This window comes from Heloderma suspectum, chromosome 3 (genome assembly GCF_057233095.1).
Source record: "Heloderma suspectum isolate Gila_16-S chromosome 3, 16-S_ref, whole genome shotgun sequence".
In the NCBI taxonomy this organism is placed as follows: domain Eukaryota; kingdom Metazoa; phylum Chordata; class Lepidosauria; order Squamata; family Helodermatidae; genus Heloderma; species Heloderma suspectum.
Window position 1 is genome coordinate 173,587,386 of NC_139460.1, and position 19,676 is coordinate 173,607,061.

The 19,676-nt window shown below is 41.2% G+C and overlaps 2 protein-coding genes across 20 annotated transcripts in view; one reads left to right on the forward strand and one right to left on the reverse strand.

The window, feature by feature from the left end:
• Window positions 1-121: 121 nt before the first annotated feature.
• MTRF1 (mitochondrial translation release factor 1) lies at window positions 122-15,141 on the reverse strand. Of its 10 annotated transcripts, none has more exons than XM_084844898.1 (10): window positions 14,894-15,134; window positions 8,449-8,884; window positions 7,133-7,224; window positions 3,960-4,041; window positions 3,627-3,734; window positions 3,356-3,528; window positions 2,723-2,840; window positions 1,875-2,011; window positions 704-802; window positions 122-346 (listed from the first exon to the last, which is right to left on the reverse strand). In XM_084844898.1, the coding sequence occupies exons 1-10, from the start codon at window positions 14,966-14,968 to the stop codon at window positions 224-226; spliced, it is 1,443 nt and encodes a 480-aa protein (XP_084701024.1). In that variant the 5' UTR covers window positions 14,969-15,134; the 3' UTR covers window positions 122-223. The 10 variants fall into 10 exon arrangements, with proteins under 10 accessions (XP_084701024.1, XP_084701028.1, XP_084701026.1 ...); XM_084844902.1 differs by having other exon boundaries at window positions 14,688-15,029; XM_084844900.1 differs by lacking the exon at window positions 14,894-15,134 and adding an exon at window positions 14,130-14,344.
• NAA16 (N-alpha-acetyltransferase 16, NatA auxiliary subunit) overlaps window positions 14,517-19,676 on the forward strand; it is a 56,762-nt gene continuing 51,602 nt past the window's right edge. For all 10 annotated transcript variants that reach the window (XM_084844884.1, XM_084844878.1, XM_084844881.1 and 7 more), the window contains exon 1: window positions 14,517-14,803. Coding sequence is in view for 9 of the 10 variants with exons in the window: in XM_084844878.1 (XP_084701004.1) it covers window positions 14,750-14,803 (54 nt within the window). In the remaining variant the exon portion in view is untranslated. The remainder of the gene's footprint in view (window positions 14,804-19,676) is intronic.

Genomic DNA, 19,676 nt, shown 5'->3' on the forward strand with positions numbered 1-19,676 from the left:
CCCCTTTGTCCCTGAAAACAAAGGAGCCCGAAAACACCAAACAATACTGTCTCTGCATAAAGTTCTACCTGCACGTGTATACCATTTCTTTGGATAACAACCATAAAGTCAGAGACAGTGATAATGAAAGATAGCATATTTTAATAGTAATACCTATTAGGTGATTCCACTTAATTTTACATACATTAAGACCAGGATTTATTATTGAATACAGTTAATCAAGTCAGGAGTTTACTTGTTCAAATTTAAAATTGTTTTCCAAATGTTCAATCAAAGACTCCATCTCTGCAGCCTCCAACAGCTTGCTGATTAGTTCATCCAGGAGCCGTTTGCCGCTTAAAAATTCCTATCAAAAGATGAGGAGAAATTGAAGTAAAGAGCAAAGTAAGCTGGGATTTCATCATTAAATGAAATGCAGAGGACTTACTTGTCAGTTAGTACCCAGGCACAGTTCATATATACAAATATGCTTTTGATGCCATAAAGTGGAAAGGCCATAGCTTAATAGCAGAACACATGCTTTTCATGTAGAAAGTCTCAGTCAATCCCTGATATCTCCAGTTAAAGGGCATGAGTCCTTGGAAGACCACTGCCAGCCAGAAAAATACTGGACTAGATGGTCTGACTCAGTGAGAGAGGGCTGTATGAGAAGCTTTATGTGCTCACATTTTCTTTAGAAGAATACCTTATTTAGAATAAATACCTTGATGTCACGAATTTCATAAGAGATCCTGTGGTCTGTGACTCTGTCTTGGCTGAAGTTATATGTGCGAATTCTCTCTGATTGGGATCTTGTCCCTAACTATTAAAGAACATTTTGATTTGTTTCACATTTTTAAAAAACAGAATATTTCAAACATTTTCAGTATATCATTACTGTTGGTTAATGACAAAGTTCTGTTTTCAACGTTTGACAATTAAGTGTTTTTGTTGACCGTGTTCACATGTAATGGCAGCGTTCAGTGGCAAATCATGGGTTAATTAACCCATGAATTGCAGGAACCACTTCCAGTTTCCATCAGCAACCTACACACCACTTCTGATTTCCAACAACAACCTACAAATGCTGCATTCGTAGGTTGTTACAGTGATATCCAAATCCAGGCACGTTGGGTTGTTTCTGGGTTCAACAAACCAAAGTTAACCCATGGTTTGTTCATAGGTTAACTTTGGGTTGTTTAACCCTCGAACAACCCAAATTGCCCAGTTCAGATATCACGGTAACAACCTACAAATGCAGCACTTGTAGCTGGTTGCTGGAAACCAGAAGCAGTGTGCATTACCGCAATGCATGGGTTGATTAACCCATGATTTGCTGGTGAATGCCGTTATGTGCAAACAGCCCCATTGTATGCACGTTTAAAAATATGTGCCCCGTTATAAGCATTCTTGAAATTTCACTTTTGGGGGAATTTTTTTTAATGTAATAATCTTTAATGTATTAAATTTGTGGAAAAGCTTGTAATTATTCCCATTGCACAAGTGGGAACAAAACACTCAGTGGCCCTGATCTGGAGGTTGCACAGCAAATGATTCCCATTTCCCATCTGCATTAGGAAGGCTAATGCACAGTGGGGATTGCACTAGCTGCACTGCATGCAGGTCAGAGTCAAAAGAGCTAACATAAGGACAGGACTGGATTGTATTAGGCCAGAAGCAACCTGTCACTCAATATGTGAAGAAAAAAAATTTCCAGTTAGAACATAAAGGAGAACATAAAGAGCTGCTCTGTGATGAGTCAAAACAATCCAGCCTATTACTATCAACTCCGACTAGCTACAGGACTGCTCAGTTTCCACACAATAACCTTCCCAAGCTCTTCTACTGCAGTCCTTGTTAATATTGACACTAAGGCAAAGGGAATATGATCTCACCTGCAGCTTTCTAGTACTCTGCTCTTCGCACAGCTTTCTCTCAACTGTCTGGTGGTACAGCTTCTCTCTCAGTGTCCGCAGAGCTGTTTCCCTATTCATTTGCTGAGATCGTTCTTGCTGGCACTCAACAGTTAACCCTTCAGAGTGTGAGAAAGTATATATCAGAGATCCCACAAATAAGTTTTGTAAATCACTGATGCTAGCCTGACCAGAACTACTGTTCCTGTTTGGGTAAAATGGAAAATATCATGGTCCATGGAACAAAAATGTATGAGTTTAGTTGCCGGTCTACAAACCTCTTATTTTCTTTTAAACATTTTTCTAGCACAGAATGCAATTTTATATAAACATACAATCAAAACAAATATTACCATTAAAATTATTTCCAGGAAAATAGCTTAACATAATTATAAATATTTACAGCATGATAAGGCAGCCAACTCCCAAGCTTACCTTGGAGCTAGATACTACACAAGTCATGCAATTTATTTTTATTTTATTTAAGAGCTTTATACTCAACCCTTCAACAGGTTCCCAGATCCTCATTTTAAAAGTTAAGTTACAATAAAACAAAGTAAAACAAAAGCATTAAAACACCACAATATAAAAAAGAAGTCAGCAGAAATAAAAAAAAAACAAAGCAGCATAAAAGCAATGTATAGAGGATTAAAACACCTGGCATAATAAAAAAGTCTTTGCCTAGTGCAAAAATTACGTCAAGGTAGGTGCCAGCTGAGTCTAATGTCAGTGCTGCCCTGATCTTGGCCAGAAGGCTTTGCTGGTTAATGTACTTGTAATGTACATGTTTATGTGAAAAGGGGAATACTGATAAAACAAAAAAAACATACCTGTGGGAATGTGTACAATTCTTACAGCACTATCTGTTGTATTAACATGCTGTCCTCCTGCCCCTTTGGCTCGAAATGTATCTATACGCAAATCTCTTGAGTCTACTTTAATCTTTACCTTGAAAGAAAGAACAGTTTTAGAACAGTTGTACTACCTTATATGAAATTGCATGGCTATACATTTACATATATACATGTTTCTCTCCATGGGAAAGAGACTCTACTTACTTACATTTTTAATGTCATATTTTTAACTGGGAAGGGGTATCTTCTTTATTAATTATTGCTTGCCTTTTTTTAGGACATCTGGATGGTATCAGATTCCATGTATCCACACAGTTGCTGCACCCAGCAGGTTCCTATACATATTGAATAGGAAGCCAGACGGAATGGAACACAAACAGGGAATATCCCAGGGGATGACAATCAATTTTTTGGATTAAACACAGTCAGCCATGTTCAGAACTAAAAGCTACATCCTTCCAAATGGTGGGAAATGTTTGTGACATCCTGCCAGACAACGTTATAGCCAAGAAAACGGCCATTTTATTTAGAAACTAACTTTTATGGAGTTAAACATGAATGAGTTAGTGATTGGAATGAAAACATTTAATTATTAATAATTAACCTCACCTCTTCCGGCTGAGGGAGGACAATAACTGACATGGTGCCAGTGTGGATCCGCTGCATTCTTGAAGATAAACCAGTCTCAGGGATTCGCTGTACCCTGTGAGTACCTCCTTCATATTTCAAATGCCTGTAGACATGGTCTCCCAAAATATGAGCAGCAGCATGGTGTAATCCACCTTTAAGAGAATATAATATATATTACATATTGGACAACAGGGCGGAGGCAATCCTTTTAAACCATCTGTGTGGATGGCATAACACGCTATTCCCATACCATAGTCAGCAGGAGTATATTTCATAACCTTAAACATCCAGCATTTGTAATCGGCATAGTTCCGGTACATGTCAAACACTTCTTGGGTAAATTGCTGACAAATGTCACCTGAAACGTAAGAACTTTTCTGAAAGTTACTGAAATTTTAGTACCAGCTATACTCTTCAGTATACTACTTCTAGTAGTAGTAATAATTGAGTTAATCTAAATCAGCATATGTGATGAGTATTTAGAACAAAACATTGATAAAGTGGAACACAAGATGACAAAACACAGTTTTGCAAACCAGGAGTGTGGTTTGGAATTACTTTTACTTGTGATGACTTTGCTGACCTCCAGTTGTTCTGCCAGATGTCACTTCTAATATGACACCACTTTCATCATATTTTTCCCTTGGTATCAAGGTCTGGAAAATCTGAAAAAGAATAATGTATCAGGAACCATAATTTAGTGCTAGAGTTGTTTTTTGAACTATTTGCAGCTAATCTTCTAAGGCTCTGAATCCCTACATAATTATCAAGTACAAAGTGGCAGACAGTCGTCAAAGCTATAGTCACATGAGTAGAGACAAAACAATATAATTTGCTCAGAAGCAAGTTCACCCAAATTTCTTGCATACAGGAACACACAACCCGCTTTTTCACCCACAGTATCATAACATGGAAACAGAATTTTCAGTTGTTTATCCCCATGGTTTCTCACAAGCCAGCTTGCATAAGCTTTGCTACAGTGGGGCAGCAGGAAGTCCTTATCCTGGACAGCATACCTTGGCTTTGGCCTATAAAGTATAGGGCTTTATACTTTACTCCAGAGAAGATTTAGAGTACTTCCAGGTTAGGCTTTTATGGCACCATTGCCTTGCCTCATTCACAGAAGTTTACAGGGGTCCAAACAACTTCTATTCAAAGCCCTCCACATTTTCCCACCATTTCTTCCATCTTTTTTCTTAACACAGAAAATCAGTTAAGGATGAAAAAATGGAACAGCTGCACAATGACTTCTGATTGCTAGTAAAAGGAGCCCACTATCTGGAAGCATCCAGATTATCAGGAAAGGGAAAATAATCCCAAAACAAAGATAACACAGGCCGCCTAAAAGGTGAGAGCTCATTTACATGAGACAAAAGCTATGGACAACTGAAGGGTGAAGAGATGGAAAGTAGGTAAATCCTTGAGTGAACCAGAGGAAGGGGAGAAAGCTGGAAAGTGAACTGAGGTGAATTATGGAGCATCAAAAGCAAGGAACAGACACCTCTGAAGCATCAAGTGTAAAAAGTTATCACATCTCAAATGAACAAATGAACCATAAATATAAAACACCCTGGCGAATACCAGAACATGCAATTCAACCCCAAAGAAATAAAGTAACATCAGAAGCCTCCCTCCCTACATAAGCACAATTGAGAGCCAACTGTAAATAAACAGATTGCTTTTGTAAAGACAGTTATATAAAGACCCATTGGTTCAGAGTCAAACTAGGCTTCTTTTGGAAAGCTAAACAAGGTCTCCTCTCTCTCCAGACCTGATCATTCCACAGAATGAACTAACAGGACCTCCAAACATCATAACATTAAATTTTATGGGCAGTATCCAATGGGGTCATTCTGCAAACTCACAGTGCTAGCAGAGCTCCGCCAAATCTTTCCATAGCGCAAGCAATTGTGCATTATGCTTGCTCAAATGGCTGCACAAACGTAATGTGCAGCCAGTTGCACAACCACTTGCAGAAACATAACTTTACTTGGATTCTCCTCTTGTGTATAGTTCAGAATCTAGTTTCTGATACCACAACATCATTTGCGCTAGCAGAATGTCATAGTTGGATACTGCCCTAGATGTTTAATTTTCCTGTCTCTTTTTGCTACTATGCTTTGTATTATCATTCCAATTTGATTTGCTATATTAGAACTAATAAATTTGAAAATCAATGTTCAGTTTAGAAATGCTCAGTTTCATCCACTTAGCTGTTAGAATGATCATTGCCAGTTTTGTTAAAAGTGGAGTAGTGACGAGGCACCTGGGCCACCTTGACAAAAGGAGTAAAACTAAAACAAAGACTTGGTGTTTGCAGTATTGAAGGCTGCCCTGAAAGGGGAAGACCCTGGGAATTAGACTGTTATAGGGTCCAGAAGGGGACTTCCCCTTTTGAAACACAGCCACCTAACAGGGCCTGGGGTGATCGATGATGAGCACCCCTACAGCCCTCTTCATACATCAGGAGGCATGGATAAGGCCCAGAATACCTTTGGCCCTCTATTTTGAGGCTAGAACCTAACTGCGGTCCCACAAGAAAGTTCTGCTTATTTTACAGTTCCCATCAGAGTTTCAGAGATGTGGCCAACTAGAGGGTATCCTAGGACTGTCCTCCATTTAAATGAGAGTCCATTCAGTTTAGGGAGGCGCAACTTTGTAACTCTCCAGATGTTTTGACTTTTAACTCCCATCTGCCCTAGCCAACATAGCCAATGGTGAGGGCTGATGGAAGTTGTAGGCCAAAACATGTAGAGGACCAAAAACTACCCACCCACTTTTGATAACAGCAGAAAACTCTGACAAGAATAAGTAGCCATATCAGGCTGAACCTGGAATCATGCCAGGCCGAATCCAAGAACATCAGTGTGTGAGAAAAAAATGCTGAGATACAAAGTCTAAGGCACATCCCAGCAAGAACATAATGCTGAAACAAATACTGAATCAAAAACACAATCTAAATAATAATTGGGCTAGCTTTGTCATTTAGTAGATTATTAAGATCTCTTTGCAGAACCAGGGTAAAACAGAAAATAAGTACTCGGTCACATCTGGAGTTTACAGCTGACAACAGATTTCTGTTTCTGCCATGGCTTTGTCTAAGTCAATAGAAAGCCTTTAATCTAGGCACTTGTTCTTATGTCATTGCTTTGCACTACCATTAACTATGCTGCAGAGAAGCCTCACTGCATAGGTATTTTTCTCCTTGGCGCCGTTTTTCCTGCTTATCTATTCCATTACTATACCCTTCAAGTATAATATCTAATATCTTGACTGTACGCTCTCTTTTGTCCATCCACATCACTTATTGCCCTGACTACATCCAGTAACATGGCAGCTTCTATTCACAGATGCTTGTATACAAAAAGGCACTGCACAGAAGAATGTCACACAATCTTACAAAAATCAGATGCATATTTATAGCCACACTGAAAGATGGCAAGATGCGTCTCCACTCTCCCTACACAGGAGAACAAAGTCAAAGTACTGGCATGGTTATGCCCAAAGTCCAGTGGATATTATTCTCTCTATATATGAATCAGTTGGTTTTCCCCACACAGAATGACATCCAATGATACCCAGCACTTAAATGCATCCATCTTTCTTTTCCCCCTGCAATAAGCCCCTGTGGAAGTCTGTGAATGCAAAGCAGCTGTTTTATGTATACAGAGTTCCTAATATCACACAAGATGGTTGCTGGATCACGAAAAGGTATTTAAAATAAATTCAAAGGACTCAAATTGATCTACTGCTCACCTTTTGATACAGAGTGCTGATTTTCTGGTCAATAACTTCCTTTTCCTCTAGAGCAAGTTCTAGCAGTTGTTTCTCTTCTGGACTGTCTAGCTCTAGGATCAAACGGCAGAAGTAAACATTAAGCAGTCATGTTCAGCTTAAAGGAAATAGGGTGCAGCCACACTGTCTTGTTAATTTCATTTTACTTTTGTTCTTTGTTGTTCTAGGACCATTCTCCACACATTTCCTATACATGTATACTACTTTCTCCCAGCAGTGCACGGCCAGATTTAGATTGCAAATTTGCACCCATGCTCATCCAAAGACATGTGAGACAATGTGCCACACACACACACACAAAGTGCTGAGGGAAACCTTGAAATGTTACACTCATTTTGAAGATCATGAGAGTTTTTGTTACATGATGAAATATAAAAGATGTCTAAATCAACAGACACACTAAAGGGGAGAGGGGGAAATTAATGTTAGTTATGTATTTCTTACATTTCTCTACTGCCTGTTATCTGAAGCTCTCTGGGAATAGCCAGACAATAGCCTCTTTCCTCCCCAATAGAAGAGAGTAATAAAAGTGGACAAGACTATTGCTTAGCCAGATCCTTTATCATCAGTTGCTGGGGAAAAGGATAGCAGCTTTTGCTGGTAGGCCAGATACTGCTGTGTGACAGTGTTCAGGCTGCCTTTTCTGAATGACCAGGGCATGTAGTGACAGCAGGAAAAGAGACTTCAACATGTCTCCAGTGACCACTGCTGCCTTTGCTGGTATGATTTATGGCAAGACATTGGTCCCACAGCATTGTTCACATCTGTCCCACAGCATCATTCTTCAGCTGGTGGATTGTGCCCAAAGCTAATGGAAGTCACAACAGTGGTTCAACTTCTTAAAATGCTCCAGAGGGTCACTTACCGAGAGACCTGTGTACACATCTAAAGCAAGACACTTCCTGCAGCAACCTCCCAAGTAATGTATGTAACTGCTGCTGGTTCAAACACACTGAACATAGAAGCATGTTAGAAAACAGATCAGTGCCTCTTTAATGAATCCCAACATACACGTGTATCTTTGGTTGCAGACTATATTTGGGCCTATGCCTTGCTACTTTTTGGAGTATCCATACCCATGTGCTTTAGAAGTGAGAGAGATTTGGAATGGCCTGGAAAACTAGCAGGGGACGAGTAAGATATACAGAACTACTCGATGTCAAGAAATTAGGACACAAATGATTCTACTAGGTGAAACAAAAGCAAAGGAACTAGGAAGAAGGGGTGGGGGAGAGAGAGAAAGTGAACTATGTAAAACAGATGCGTAACTTACTTACTTGCACACAATATCTCCAAATCCTGAATTTCTTTTTTTGCCTCTTGAATTTCTTTAAATGCCACAGCAAGTGGGGACAGTTCCACCTGTCTTTTGCTCAGATCCCTTCTCCTGTTTTCATTCAGTGAGCAGTCATCTAGCAACTGACCAACCCTTTGGTATTCTTGGCTTAAAGTCTGCAAATATTTTTGCAGGGTTTCATGGTTCCACAGTGTTCTTGAGGTCTGGTGATATCTCCTTGACCAGTTATTAAATACTACAATAGATGTAACTGTATTCCACAAATAGCTGCGCTGAAAGGTACTCAGTTCTACAAACTGAGTAGCTCTCTTAGCAAGTAAAGGAAGATGGCATGGCTGGCAATAGCAGTAGCATTTAGCAAACAACATTCTAAAAAGAGGAAACTGTTGGTGAGGTTTCATCTCAGTTTGAATATTCTGGAATGTAAAAAACAACAGTTCAGAATTTCCCACTGACTTTTATTTTAATGAGGTATCTATTCGAAGGAACTAGTATAGCTCTCCACAGCTGTACTGATATCAGTTGTCAAAACATTGCTTAAACAGTGTTATATTTGTATCTCAGCCTATAATATTAAATCTCATTTACCATCCTAGCAGCCTTATGAGGTAGGTTACTAATATTTATATTAAACATATGACAAACTGAAGTTTGAAGATAGTGATGTGTTGCAAAGGATGGCACATTCTTAGGGCCTTGAATTCTCAAAGTCCCATCCTTAGGAATGGATACACACGCAGATAAATTGGTGGTTCAGTAAAAGCATATCACCTTCAGTCAAAACAATTCATTGCAGAGGAAGCGCATGACACTTTTTGTGTTTCTGGTATCCTGTTTTGAGTAAGAGTCAACTCAAAATCACATACATGAGCTCACAGGAAACAATCGGCTCAAAGAACCATTATTAGTAAATATTCTTGACTGATTTGCATGCTATTCTATGAATAAATTTACACATCTTATGTTGCTGACAAATCATTTTAAATTGAAACAAAGTTCAGAAGTTGAGATTAATTTTTCCTAATAGTTGTGATTAATCTTACCAACAGGAACTTCTAAGTTCAGTGTTTTTTTCGGGAAATATCCAGTTTCTGAACTATTAATTTCACAACCTATGGTCAGGACAATAGTTGTTTTTGGTAGCCATAGGACAGGGGCGTACAACCTGCAGGCCCCAATAGTGTCCTGACACTCCACCACAAATTCCCTCCCCCCTGCTGTTGATTTCCTGCCAACTGTACCACACCTTGTCTCTACCCTCTCCCTCGGTGATCCTGATACAGATCACTCTTTTCTCACTACTTCTACCATATCAGGATCATGGGATGTGTGTGTCTGCATGTGTATCTGTGTGTGCACACACCGACCCTCAAGCCAGGATCACATGCAGTCCCCAGGTCCAAAAAGGTTGTCAGTCTTGCTTAGTAAACTCTCTCTCCAACTTAAAACAAAATTTGATTATAACAGACAATAAGCACTGTGTACTGAGACAAATTCCAACTTCCAATATCTTCTTTTTCAGCTAGCAAAACTAGAAGTGTCTGGCTCAGGCCTGCCAAATCAACAGGTCATAAACCTTAACTGTCAAATATAAGAATATATAGCAAGAGTATATAAATCCAGATCTATACTCCATAGCTTGTATAAGGCCAACCAATGAGTCTATGGCTGAATAGAGATTCTAAATCAAAAGTATACCCCCACTATCTTCCTTTGATAGCATTTTACACTAAACGTAGTTATCATAACTGTGACCACAAATGCTTTTCTAACACAATATCCATCTTAAACATCTTATTTTTTTAGTATTTTTTATGTATAGACTGTCTTTCTGCCAAGGCAGGGTAGGCAATTTCAGGGGCTCTGGGGGCCCATTCACACATACACCAGAATCCCCAGGGCCCATACCACCGCCCCTACACACCATCACAACAAAAAACAGTTTTCCAGATTTTAGTGGCAAACTGTGGTGGTGGCCTACAAAGACCAAATTTAGCTTTAAAAACAAAAGGCACAGCTTGTTTTAAAGCTAGATTTGGCCTTTGTAGACCAGAGCCATGGTTTGCTGCAAACATTTGGTGGCAAACTGCCAATTGTTTTGCTAATGCAACAGCAGAAAATTCTCATTTAAGGCCAGTGGGGCTACATGCAACCACGTGTTGCTCACCCCTGTACCAAGGCAGTCAAGACACATGAGAGTTTACAAATAATACGATAACAAGCAAAGTACAATCCTATGCATGTTAGTTCAGAAGTAAGCTCCACTGTGTTCAGTGGACCTTAATATGAAACATTTTGTGGATTAAAAAAAACAGAAAAACATTTATATAGCCCAGTACTGAGCATAGCTTTTAAGAAGTAAATTCCACTTTCTTCGAAAGAGCTATTTCCAAATCTGCATAAAATAGCAGCAAACTATGCCGATATTTCTGGAACGTCACTCCAGCATCACAAACAATCTGAAGAACTGAGCAAAAAGCATAATTAGATTTTCAAAGCTAGGACATTGTAAGAAAACTAGATATATACATTATATTTTATGCTGATGGCCCCATTTAAGGCTTGCCTGAAAAGCTAAATGAACCAACTGAAGATCACACATTCATGGCAAATCCAGACCCATTACTTTGATTTACTTACATGCATATTCATTTACCAACTGATCCTATGTACATTTACTCAGAAGGCAGTCCCATGGAGTTAAATGGGAATTACTTCCAAGTAAATGTGCACAGGATTACAACCTTACAGTGAAATCCTATGCATGTCTACTTGAAGTCCCACTGTGTTAAATGGGGCTTACTCCAAGGTAAATGTGCATAGTATTGCAACTTCAATATTGCTGACTTCAAGGGGACTGTATGAACATATTTCAAGACTGACAGTCAAGGCTGCAACTCAGTGGTAGAGCACCTGCTTCACATGCATAATGTCTCAGGTTCAATCCCTGGCATCTCCAGATAGGGCAAGAAAACATCCTGCTTGAAATCTTGGGAGAGCCACTGTCAGTGGGTGTTGATAATACTGGGCTAAATGGATCAACAGTTTGACTCAATATAAGGCAGCTTCATATATTCCTAATAATTAATGGGATGTCTGATGACTTCTTACAGACACAGCAATAGCTCAGACTGAGTAGCATTTCCTTCTCTGCTATAGGCTTTTTACTGCATTAGCAGCAGCAGAAGCATAGCACTCAATTCTATTTTAAATAGGAGATGACAATTCTAGAGATTACACAAACATACACAATATTACCAATACATTTTTGCAAACTCTTTTCCTACACATATACAGTGGACAGAAAATAGATAAGATAGTACCTTATATTTGGTCAATTCTTGCTGAAAAAAGCATAGAGACCTTCAACTTCCTTCAACACATCCACAGATATAGTTAGCTAGAAAAGGAAGTCCTTCAGAAACACAAAGGAAGTAGGAGAAAACTACATCTCCCAGCGATCTTATTATGCACTACAACTCCCAGAATGCTACAGCAATGTTTTCTGATTAACATCTTCATTGCCACACAATCCTAGGTATCTATTACTCAGAATCTATTTGATGGTATCCTCCAGTCCACTGCTTTACTTTCCTCCCTATAAGTGAATGGTTGCTTTCATATCATTTTCAGACTGAATGGTGTAGTGCAGTGTGCCCCTGTATATTTCAAGTGAACTGACTTGCATCACCACCCCTACACCAGCAGGTCTTTGCAATATATATATATGTATGTATGTATATGTCTAGTTTCACTGAAGTAGTAAATACTTATATGAACTGTAGTACTTCAGGCTGGGGATCGTATGACTGAATACCCTTCCATACATGCCCTTCACTGAGAAAAGTAGCCCAGCCCTGACACTTGATACTCACTGACACAATAGCTTTTTATATGGGAGATTTATTTTTTTTTAATATGGAGGAGCATTTAATCATGTGAACTCCCTTCACAGATCTGCGGTCTGAAAGTGTATATTCCAAACACAGGCTTATGTAGCAAAAATAAACTTATGTCACACCACCCTAGCTGGAGTTTGATTTATACACAATATGGGCGTGAGGAAAGCCTCACCTGTGTAAGTTTTCTACACATGTGCAGTCAGATTTAAATGCATTTCCCACACGCACTATACATGTTAATGTTCACATGTCACCAATCAATGGCAGGGTTGGGTGAACTGTTGGTGTTCCTGTAACACATGGGCCAGCATGTGTAACTGCCTTTAAACTCAAACATGTGCTTGGGGCAAGCATACAGGGGTAAGAGCTTTCCACATTGTTTCTGTATAAATCAGGCCTAAGAAATAGGACCCAAGCCAGAACTATGAAGATGGAGATATGGAGCTGTGAAGAGTGGAGTTGGCAGAGTTCTTAGTGACCCCCTTGAATTCTATGGGACAAGGAAAACAGGCTACAGTTTGGGACAACAGTGGAGAAACAAAGCTTCTCACCCAACACACGGAAAGCAGTTGAACCCCTTTGATAACCATATGTACCTTTTTTTCTTTGTCTCACATAAGGGTACGGTTATCAGTCACTCCTTTAGGAGAAAAGTAAATCAGTGTGCAGTCAGGTACACATTTGCACCCACAGCCCTGACACTTGACCTAGATTCAGTGATATGGATCCTATAGGGAGCACAATGTGTCTTGGTACAAAGAAATGCACTGCATGCATATATATACCATGCCAACTATAGTTGTATGGCTAATAAAATGCACGTGCGCGCGCGCACACACACATAGTATCTCTTTTCAGTGTACTTGACCTCTTATTTATTGTTCCTTTATTTTGTTTTTGTTATTTATTGTAAAAATCAAAATAAACATTTAAAGAAAAAGACTGGAGGGAGAATAAAATGCACACAGACCCCATACCCATGCTAAATTTGAATGCAGGAGGCACAGAAGTGTTGGGAGGGGCCCTCAGGGCAGTCACAACAGGATGCAATTTCCCTACTTTTCAAGTGCATTTTTCATTTATTTAAGGGGCATACGCTAGTTATTGTTTAATAAATTCAATATTGTTGAAGCGAGTTTATAACCGTTATATGTACACGTGAATAAAAAAGAAAGCTAAGAACTAGCATTTGATCAAAGCAAACAATATAGATCGTTCAGATCGATGGTTGACTACAAGTCTTTTTATCTGAGCATGTGGGGGTGGGAGCTCTAGCCCCTCTGCCCGCACTTCCAGGGTCCTTGTCTGAATGTATTATGCATACAAGTCCATTATCCGTACTGATTTATAAATTGTGCTGTCAAGTTTCGCTACTGCCGAAGGTTGGACTGCGCTTCAACCTAGGTGTTCTCCTTCAACGACTTGATTTGGTAAAGCACACTGGCAAGAGCGGAGCTGTCTGACCGCCCACCTATCTGTTCCCGCCCTTTCTTTCCAGCGCTCGGGGTTACCTTGAGGGCGAAAAAGTGAGGCCAGTTACCTTTTTATTGGGCTAACTGTACTACTGGAAAGGAGCTCTCTGATTCCAAAGAGCAGTTGCTCAGACTCAAAGCAAAAATGAAAGTGAGTGGGGCGGGAAGGTATGAGTTTGGATTCCCCCTCCTCAAAAACGTCTGTTTTTGCGCGCCTATCATTCTTGAGGGAAACTTCTGTGAACTCTCCCAAGCCAACATGACCTGCCGACCCAGCACCACCTCACCGGCTTGCGTTTCTGTCGTTTTCCCTGGGGTGGGAAAGTGATCCAACATGGTTAGGCGGCTAATGCGACCCACTCTGGCTGCCTTGAGAGACCAGGAGAGAGGCGCAAGAGGGAGATGGGCTTCCTCTGCTTTTCCCGTCCCTAGGTAGTCTGTCCGGCCCAGCCCGGCAGGCTCTGCGGACGAAGCTCAGAGGCCATTTTACGGCGTCAGCTGGAAGTTGCAGAGGGGACAGGCTACACACATACGTGCAGAGAAGGGGCGGGAGGGTGCGCGCGCTGCGGCCTCCTCAGCAACAGCAACCACAGGGCCTGGGCGGGCCAGGCAGGCAGGCAGGCACACCGCTAGGGGCGTTGCGAGCCCGAGCGCCAAGTCCGCCTCGGCTGCCTGAGCGGCGGGAGGGGCCGGCCGGGTGGTCGGTAGGGCTGGTTCGGCTGGGCTGGGCCGGGCCGACCAGGGCCGGGCCGCGCGCGGCTGACAATCGTGCTGTGTGGGCGCCTGGCGAAGAGTGCGGGGCCATGAGGTAGCCCTTGAGCCCCGCGGCCGCCCTTCCTCCCTACCGGTGGTACTGCCGCCTCCTCCAGCCGCTGCGGCAAAGAGGCCGCCCGCAAGCCAGCCCACAATGCCGTCCACGCCGTTGCCGCCCAAGGAGAGCAACCTCTTCAAGCGGATTCTGGTGAGGAGCAGTTGGTCGGCGGGCCTTTCTGGGGCGCAGCCTCCCGGATCTATTTCTCGTGGTCTTGCTCGAAAGGGGGAGGGCTATCACCTGGGTAGGGTGAGGCGACATACTCCTCGCCGGGGGTGGGGGCTTTGGGGCCTCCTTGGTAGCGTCTCCTTCCATCGCTTGAGGCGCCCCTCCATACCGCCTGTTCGAGTAACTGTGTCTCGTCCCCCGGACAGGTACCTCCCTTTGTGCGACGCCTGCCTTTATGTCAAGCTTCCCAGCGTCCCCACTTCGGGCCGCTGAGGGGGAAGTTGGGTGGCCATTCGGTCTGCTCGCCTCCTGGTCTTCCCTAACCTAAAAAGTGAGGAGGGACGATGAGAGTGTAACACTTCTTAATCCTTTTTTCTTCTCTTCCTGTCACCCCGCTCCCAACGATTTCACGTTTAATGCCTAGGTGTTGGGCAGAGACGGATTTCTATCTTTCCTACCTCCCGCCCCCATCCTCTAGTACAGCCTTCCCCATCTCGTGTCCCCGAGATGTTTTGGACTACAACTCCCAGCATTCCTGACCATTGGCCGTCCTAGCTGAAGCTGATGGGATTTGGAGTTCAAACCGTCTGAAGAGCACCAGGTTGGGGAAAGCTGCTCTAATAATATGCATATAAAAGGTTTCCCAGCTGCTTACCCCAACGGCTTTCTAATCTTCCCCCACCCCCAATACCAGGCCGCTCAGTTTGGGTAATAGGGTGGCCTGTTCAGTCTTCCCACACTGTTACATATAGGAAAGACTAAGGCTGCAGTCCTATGCGCCCTTACTTTGGGAGTAAGCTCAAATGAACACAGTGGGTTCACTTCTGAGTAAACATGCACATAATTGTGCTGTCCCGCTGCAATCCTAGCAAGCTCCATTGAACACAGGCTGCAACTCTAAACTGACTTACATTAGGGAATAAGTCCCATTCAATTTAAGTGTGCCTTAATTCTGAGTAAATGTACTTAGGATCATGCTGCATTTAAACAGCCCTCCCCAATTCATATGGGATCCTCAACAGGAACTGTTCTTACCTGTCTCCCTCAAGCCCCAAATGTACAAAATTATGACATTTGTGTTAGAAGGCGTAAACTTGTATAGGAAGTTAATCTGCCTTTTCGATATTGAACCCTTACTACCCTCATTACTACCTTTTTCTCCACAACAATAAGGGCTAAAAAATGAGACCACGTGGTTCTATAGAATAATTCCCTACCCTAACACAATCCCTCTTAATTCTCTCCTATATTGGGAATACACTAATCACTTATCTCCCACTACTAGATGAGTATAGCTGGTATAGAGAAGGTGTACCAGCTTTCCCCAAGCTATGGAGGAATACTCTTAATTCTCTCATGTTCACATACTGAGAGGCCCACAAGCTTATCTCAAACTACAAAATACAAACCTTCTTTTCTCTCTCTCATTTAAGTGACATGAAGCAATGAAAGTGACTCCACAATTCATGTGCAGATACAGTTGCTGCATATACACTCGTGTTTCCTGCAGTAAGTGTGACTTCTATGCTAGTAGATTGTCTACAGTTAGATGCATTTGCTGTAGGAAACAGGAAGAAGAATGCTTGAATGAAAAGCAGAGTTAGCAGTTTCTGAGAAAAAGCTGGTCAATTATCCACCACCCAAATGTTGTCAAGTAGACCATGAAGTCAATCAGGCTACCACTTACACAAGAGTGCATGTATCATCTTGGTGTTCTGTGATAACAATAGCATATGTGAAAGGCCCTTTGCTCCCCACGCTCATTGGGAGTCAGGGTCACACATGCACACAACACTCATTTAGGTACAGGAAACCCCTGACCTGCAACTCTCCAGAGACCTACCCTCTTCCAAATTGAGGCTGAAATCCTATATCCACTTATCTGGGAGCAAGTCCCATTACACTCAAATGGGTCTTACATCAGAAAAAAAATGTAGACGATTGTGCTTGCAAGCCACATCGCCTAGGTTCTACTGTCAGTGTGCTGTAACTGAGCATCTCTGAACATGAACACAAGTTTCAGAAGGAAGCAGGAAGCAAACATAACAAGCAGTCATCAGAGTGGCATGGTTTACCCAGGAATTAAGATTACCATAATATCTGTGCAGGGAAAGGGTCTCTACATGATCTGACACGGTGCGCAGTAAAACCACATTTTTTGTAATTGGTGTAACTCTCGTTCTTTTTCTCATAAATTACCATGTTAAGGGTGAAACCCTCTGCATATTTGGAGAGAAAAATGTCCTACAGCTCCCAGCATGCCCCAGCCAGCCTAAAGTCCTACAACTCCCAGCATGTCCCAACCAGGCATACTGGGAGTTGTAGACTTTTTTCTCTCTAAACATTCATCGGATTGTGCCCTAAATGTGTGACTGTTTTTTGACAATATTTGACTGGTCAATTGACAAGTTGTTTTCTGGCCTCTCAAATGCCAACCCTTGGAAAACCTGATTATGGACTGGGAAATGATAAATATTTATATTTTCATTGGAAGTACATAATGCTTTGTAGAAATTGCCAGAGCAATGAAATGCAGCAGTGTCCAGCCAGTTCAGTAAGTACAGAAAGAATATGCTTGCTTATAGAAGTGAGTTGTCCATTCAAAATTAAAAACCAGATTTGGTCTCTCCCTTGCATTAAAATTAGTATTGTGTTACAGAGCATTTGGCCTCTTGTTCTTGAACTAGGGATCTACATGTCTTTATGCTTGCTTTCTCCTTTAGGACAATAATTCTGTACTGATAGTTGTTGATAGCCTCTAATGTTTAATTTTAGTGTGTGTGTTTGTATGTATATGTATGTTTTCTTTCCATTTTCAAAATGCAGCATTGGCAATGTGTGATAATAATTGGTAAGTTTATGAAAAAATAGTAAAATGACACACCAAAAATAATGTGCCCAGTAAATAGTTGAGAAGGGAACTGTGTGGTATAGTGTAATGGCTAAATGTGTGAAGGAAGTTCCAATGTCATCTCAGCTATGAATTCACTAGAAGTTATTGGCAAGCCACTATATCTCAGCCCCCATCTGCAAACTTCTAAAAATTATATTAACACTTCTACACCATAGTTGTTCACAACAAGCAGCACAATACAAAATTACAGTGTAGAGATCAACTTAACACACTGTCAGTCTGTTTGTATGGGGTCTGTAGTAAAACCATAGTGTGAAATGTATTGATTTTTATAATGAAATATAACTGCAACTGCCGTACTATTAAAAAAACCCTATAAAATAAAACACTACATCTTGAAGTACATTCTCTTGTATGGCCTTTATTCAGCTTGCAAAAGATACGGGGATAATACTGACCAGCCAACAAGGGTTGTTGTAAGGATTTGTGTAAGAATACATACGAAGCAATCTGAGCGTGCCAAAACCTTAATAAGTCTTATGTCCTAAACTGATTTGGGAACTGATTACACATGTTCTGATTTAGCATGCTGGTTTTAATTTAATTTGTTTGTATTTGAAACATATATAACTTTAAAAATAGATGTTCAAATTGACTGGTGTGTCCATTCATTATGTTATTAATTAATTTTATGAAACAATGTATTTCTACAAATGGAATACTTTCTGTGGAAAAATATAGTAGTGAAAAATACTCTGCAGAGCAATTTCCAATATTTGTGGTTGTTTTCACTATGATTCCCATTCTACGGAAGGGGAATTAGGCTAAAAGAATGATTTGCTATTAGGCTAAAAGAATTAGGCTAAAAGAATGACAAGGTCATACACAATAGGTGCAGAGGTGAGATGTGAAACCAGATTTCTCAGATCCACATCCAACATTATATCTACTGGAACATGCTATTTTCCGTATTAGTATGACATTGAGCCCAATAAATGGCTCAATAGATGGAGGGTTCTTGGAAGAGCCTTAGCTCAATGGTAGAGCATGCTTTTCCATGAAGAAGGCCCCAGATTCAATCCCTGGCATCTCCGGGTGGGGTTGGAAAAACTCCTGTCTGAAACCCTGGAGAGCTGCTGCCAGTCAGTGTCAACCATACTGAGCTAGATGGACCAATGGTCTGACTCAGTATAAGGCAGCTTCCTATGTTCCTATGCTCCAAGATCAGAGCCCTCCATCTATCCAAAGCCCTGCTGGCAAGAGCCAGGCAGAGCAGGAGGAACAATGAAGGTGATTTTGCCTGATGTTCCTTTAAAAAAAATCAGCTGGATGGGCCTCTGAGCTCATCTAGCTGACTTACCAGCAGTGGACAGGACTGCAATGAAGAGATCCTGGCCTCTCCCCTCCCCGCCCAGTATCCTGCCCCCTTTGTGTCTTCCCTGAGCTCCTCCCAGGTTGCTGCTGTGATCTCAGAGGAGCAGCCACTGCAATGCTTTCCACAACAGTTGTGAGGGGGAGCAGGAATGGCCCAATGTCAGATTCCCCCTCCCAAGGTCGTAACAGTGTCTACAGCCTTGGAAAGGGGAATCTATCATATCCTGTGGTCTCTGCAGTGCTCTCCCAGGGACCACAGGATTGCTCTGTTACAGAATTTGTTTTGACCACCATAAGCAAGTTTCCAAATCTTATCTATTTAATTTAAAATATCTGTAAACTGCCTTTTAGAGTAAAAACCCTCCCATTGAAGCTTTCAACATATAAACATTATTATTGCCGTTATCAACATTTATATACCCATTTTATTTGCTAAAAGCTATCAAGGTGATATATTATAAATATACAATATAACACTAAATTATGTTCAACTTAAACATCTATGCGTAATCAACTGCAGGCTTCTATGTAATAAAACAGTTGTGATAACAGAAGTTAACTGAAAAGACATGAATAGCCTTAAACTAGGTCTAATTATCCATGGGGAAGTATAAACTACCCATATAA

Excerpts from the sequence above, each read along its gene's own strand:
- MTRF1 (XM_084844898.1), bottom strand. The coding sequence starts at position 14,968 with ATGGAAGGAGACGCTACCAAGGAGGCCCCAAAGCCCCCACCCCCGGCG. Across the intron at positions 3,529-3,626 it reads ATATACTCCTGCTGACTATG|GTGGATTACACCATGCTGCT; the intron begins GTATGGGAATAG and ends ATTCTCTTAAAG. Across the intron at positions 803-1,874 it reads AGAGTACTAGAAAGCTGCAG|TTAGGGACAAGATCCCAATC; the intron begins GTGAGATCATAT and ends GTTCTTTAATAG.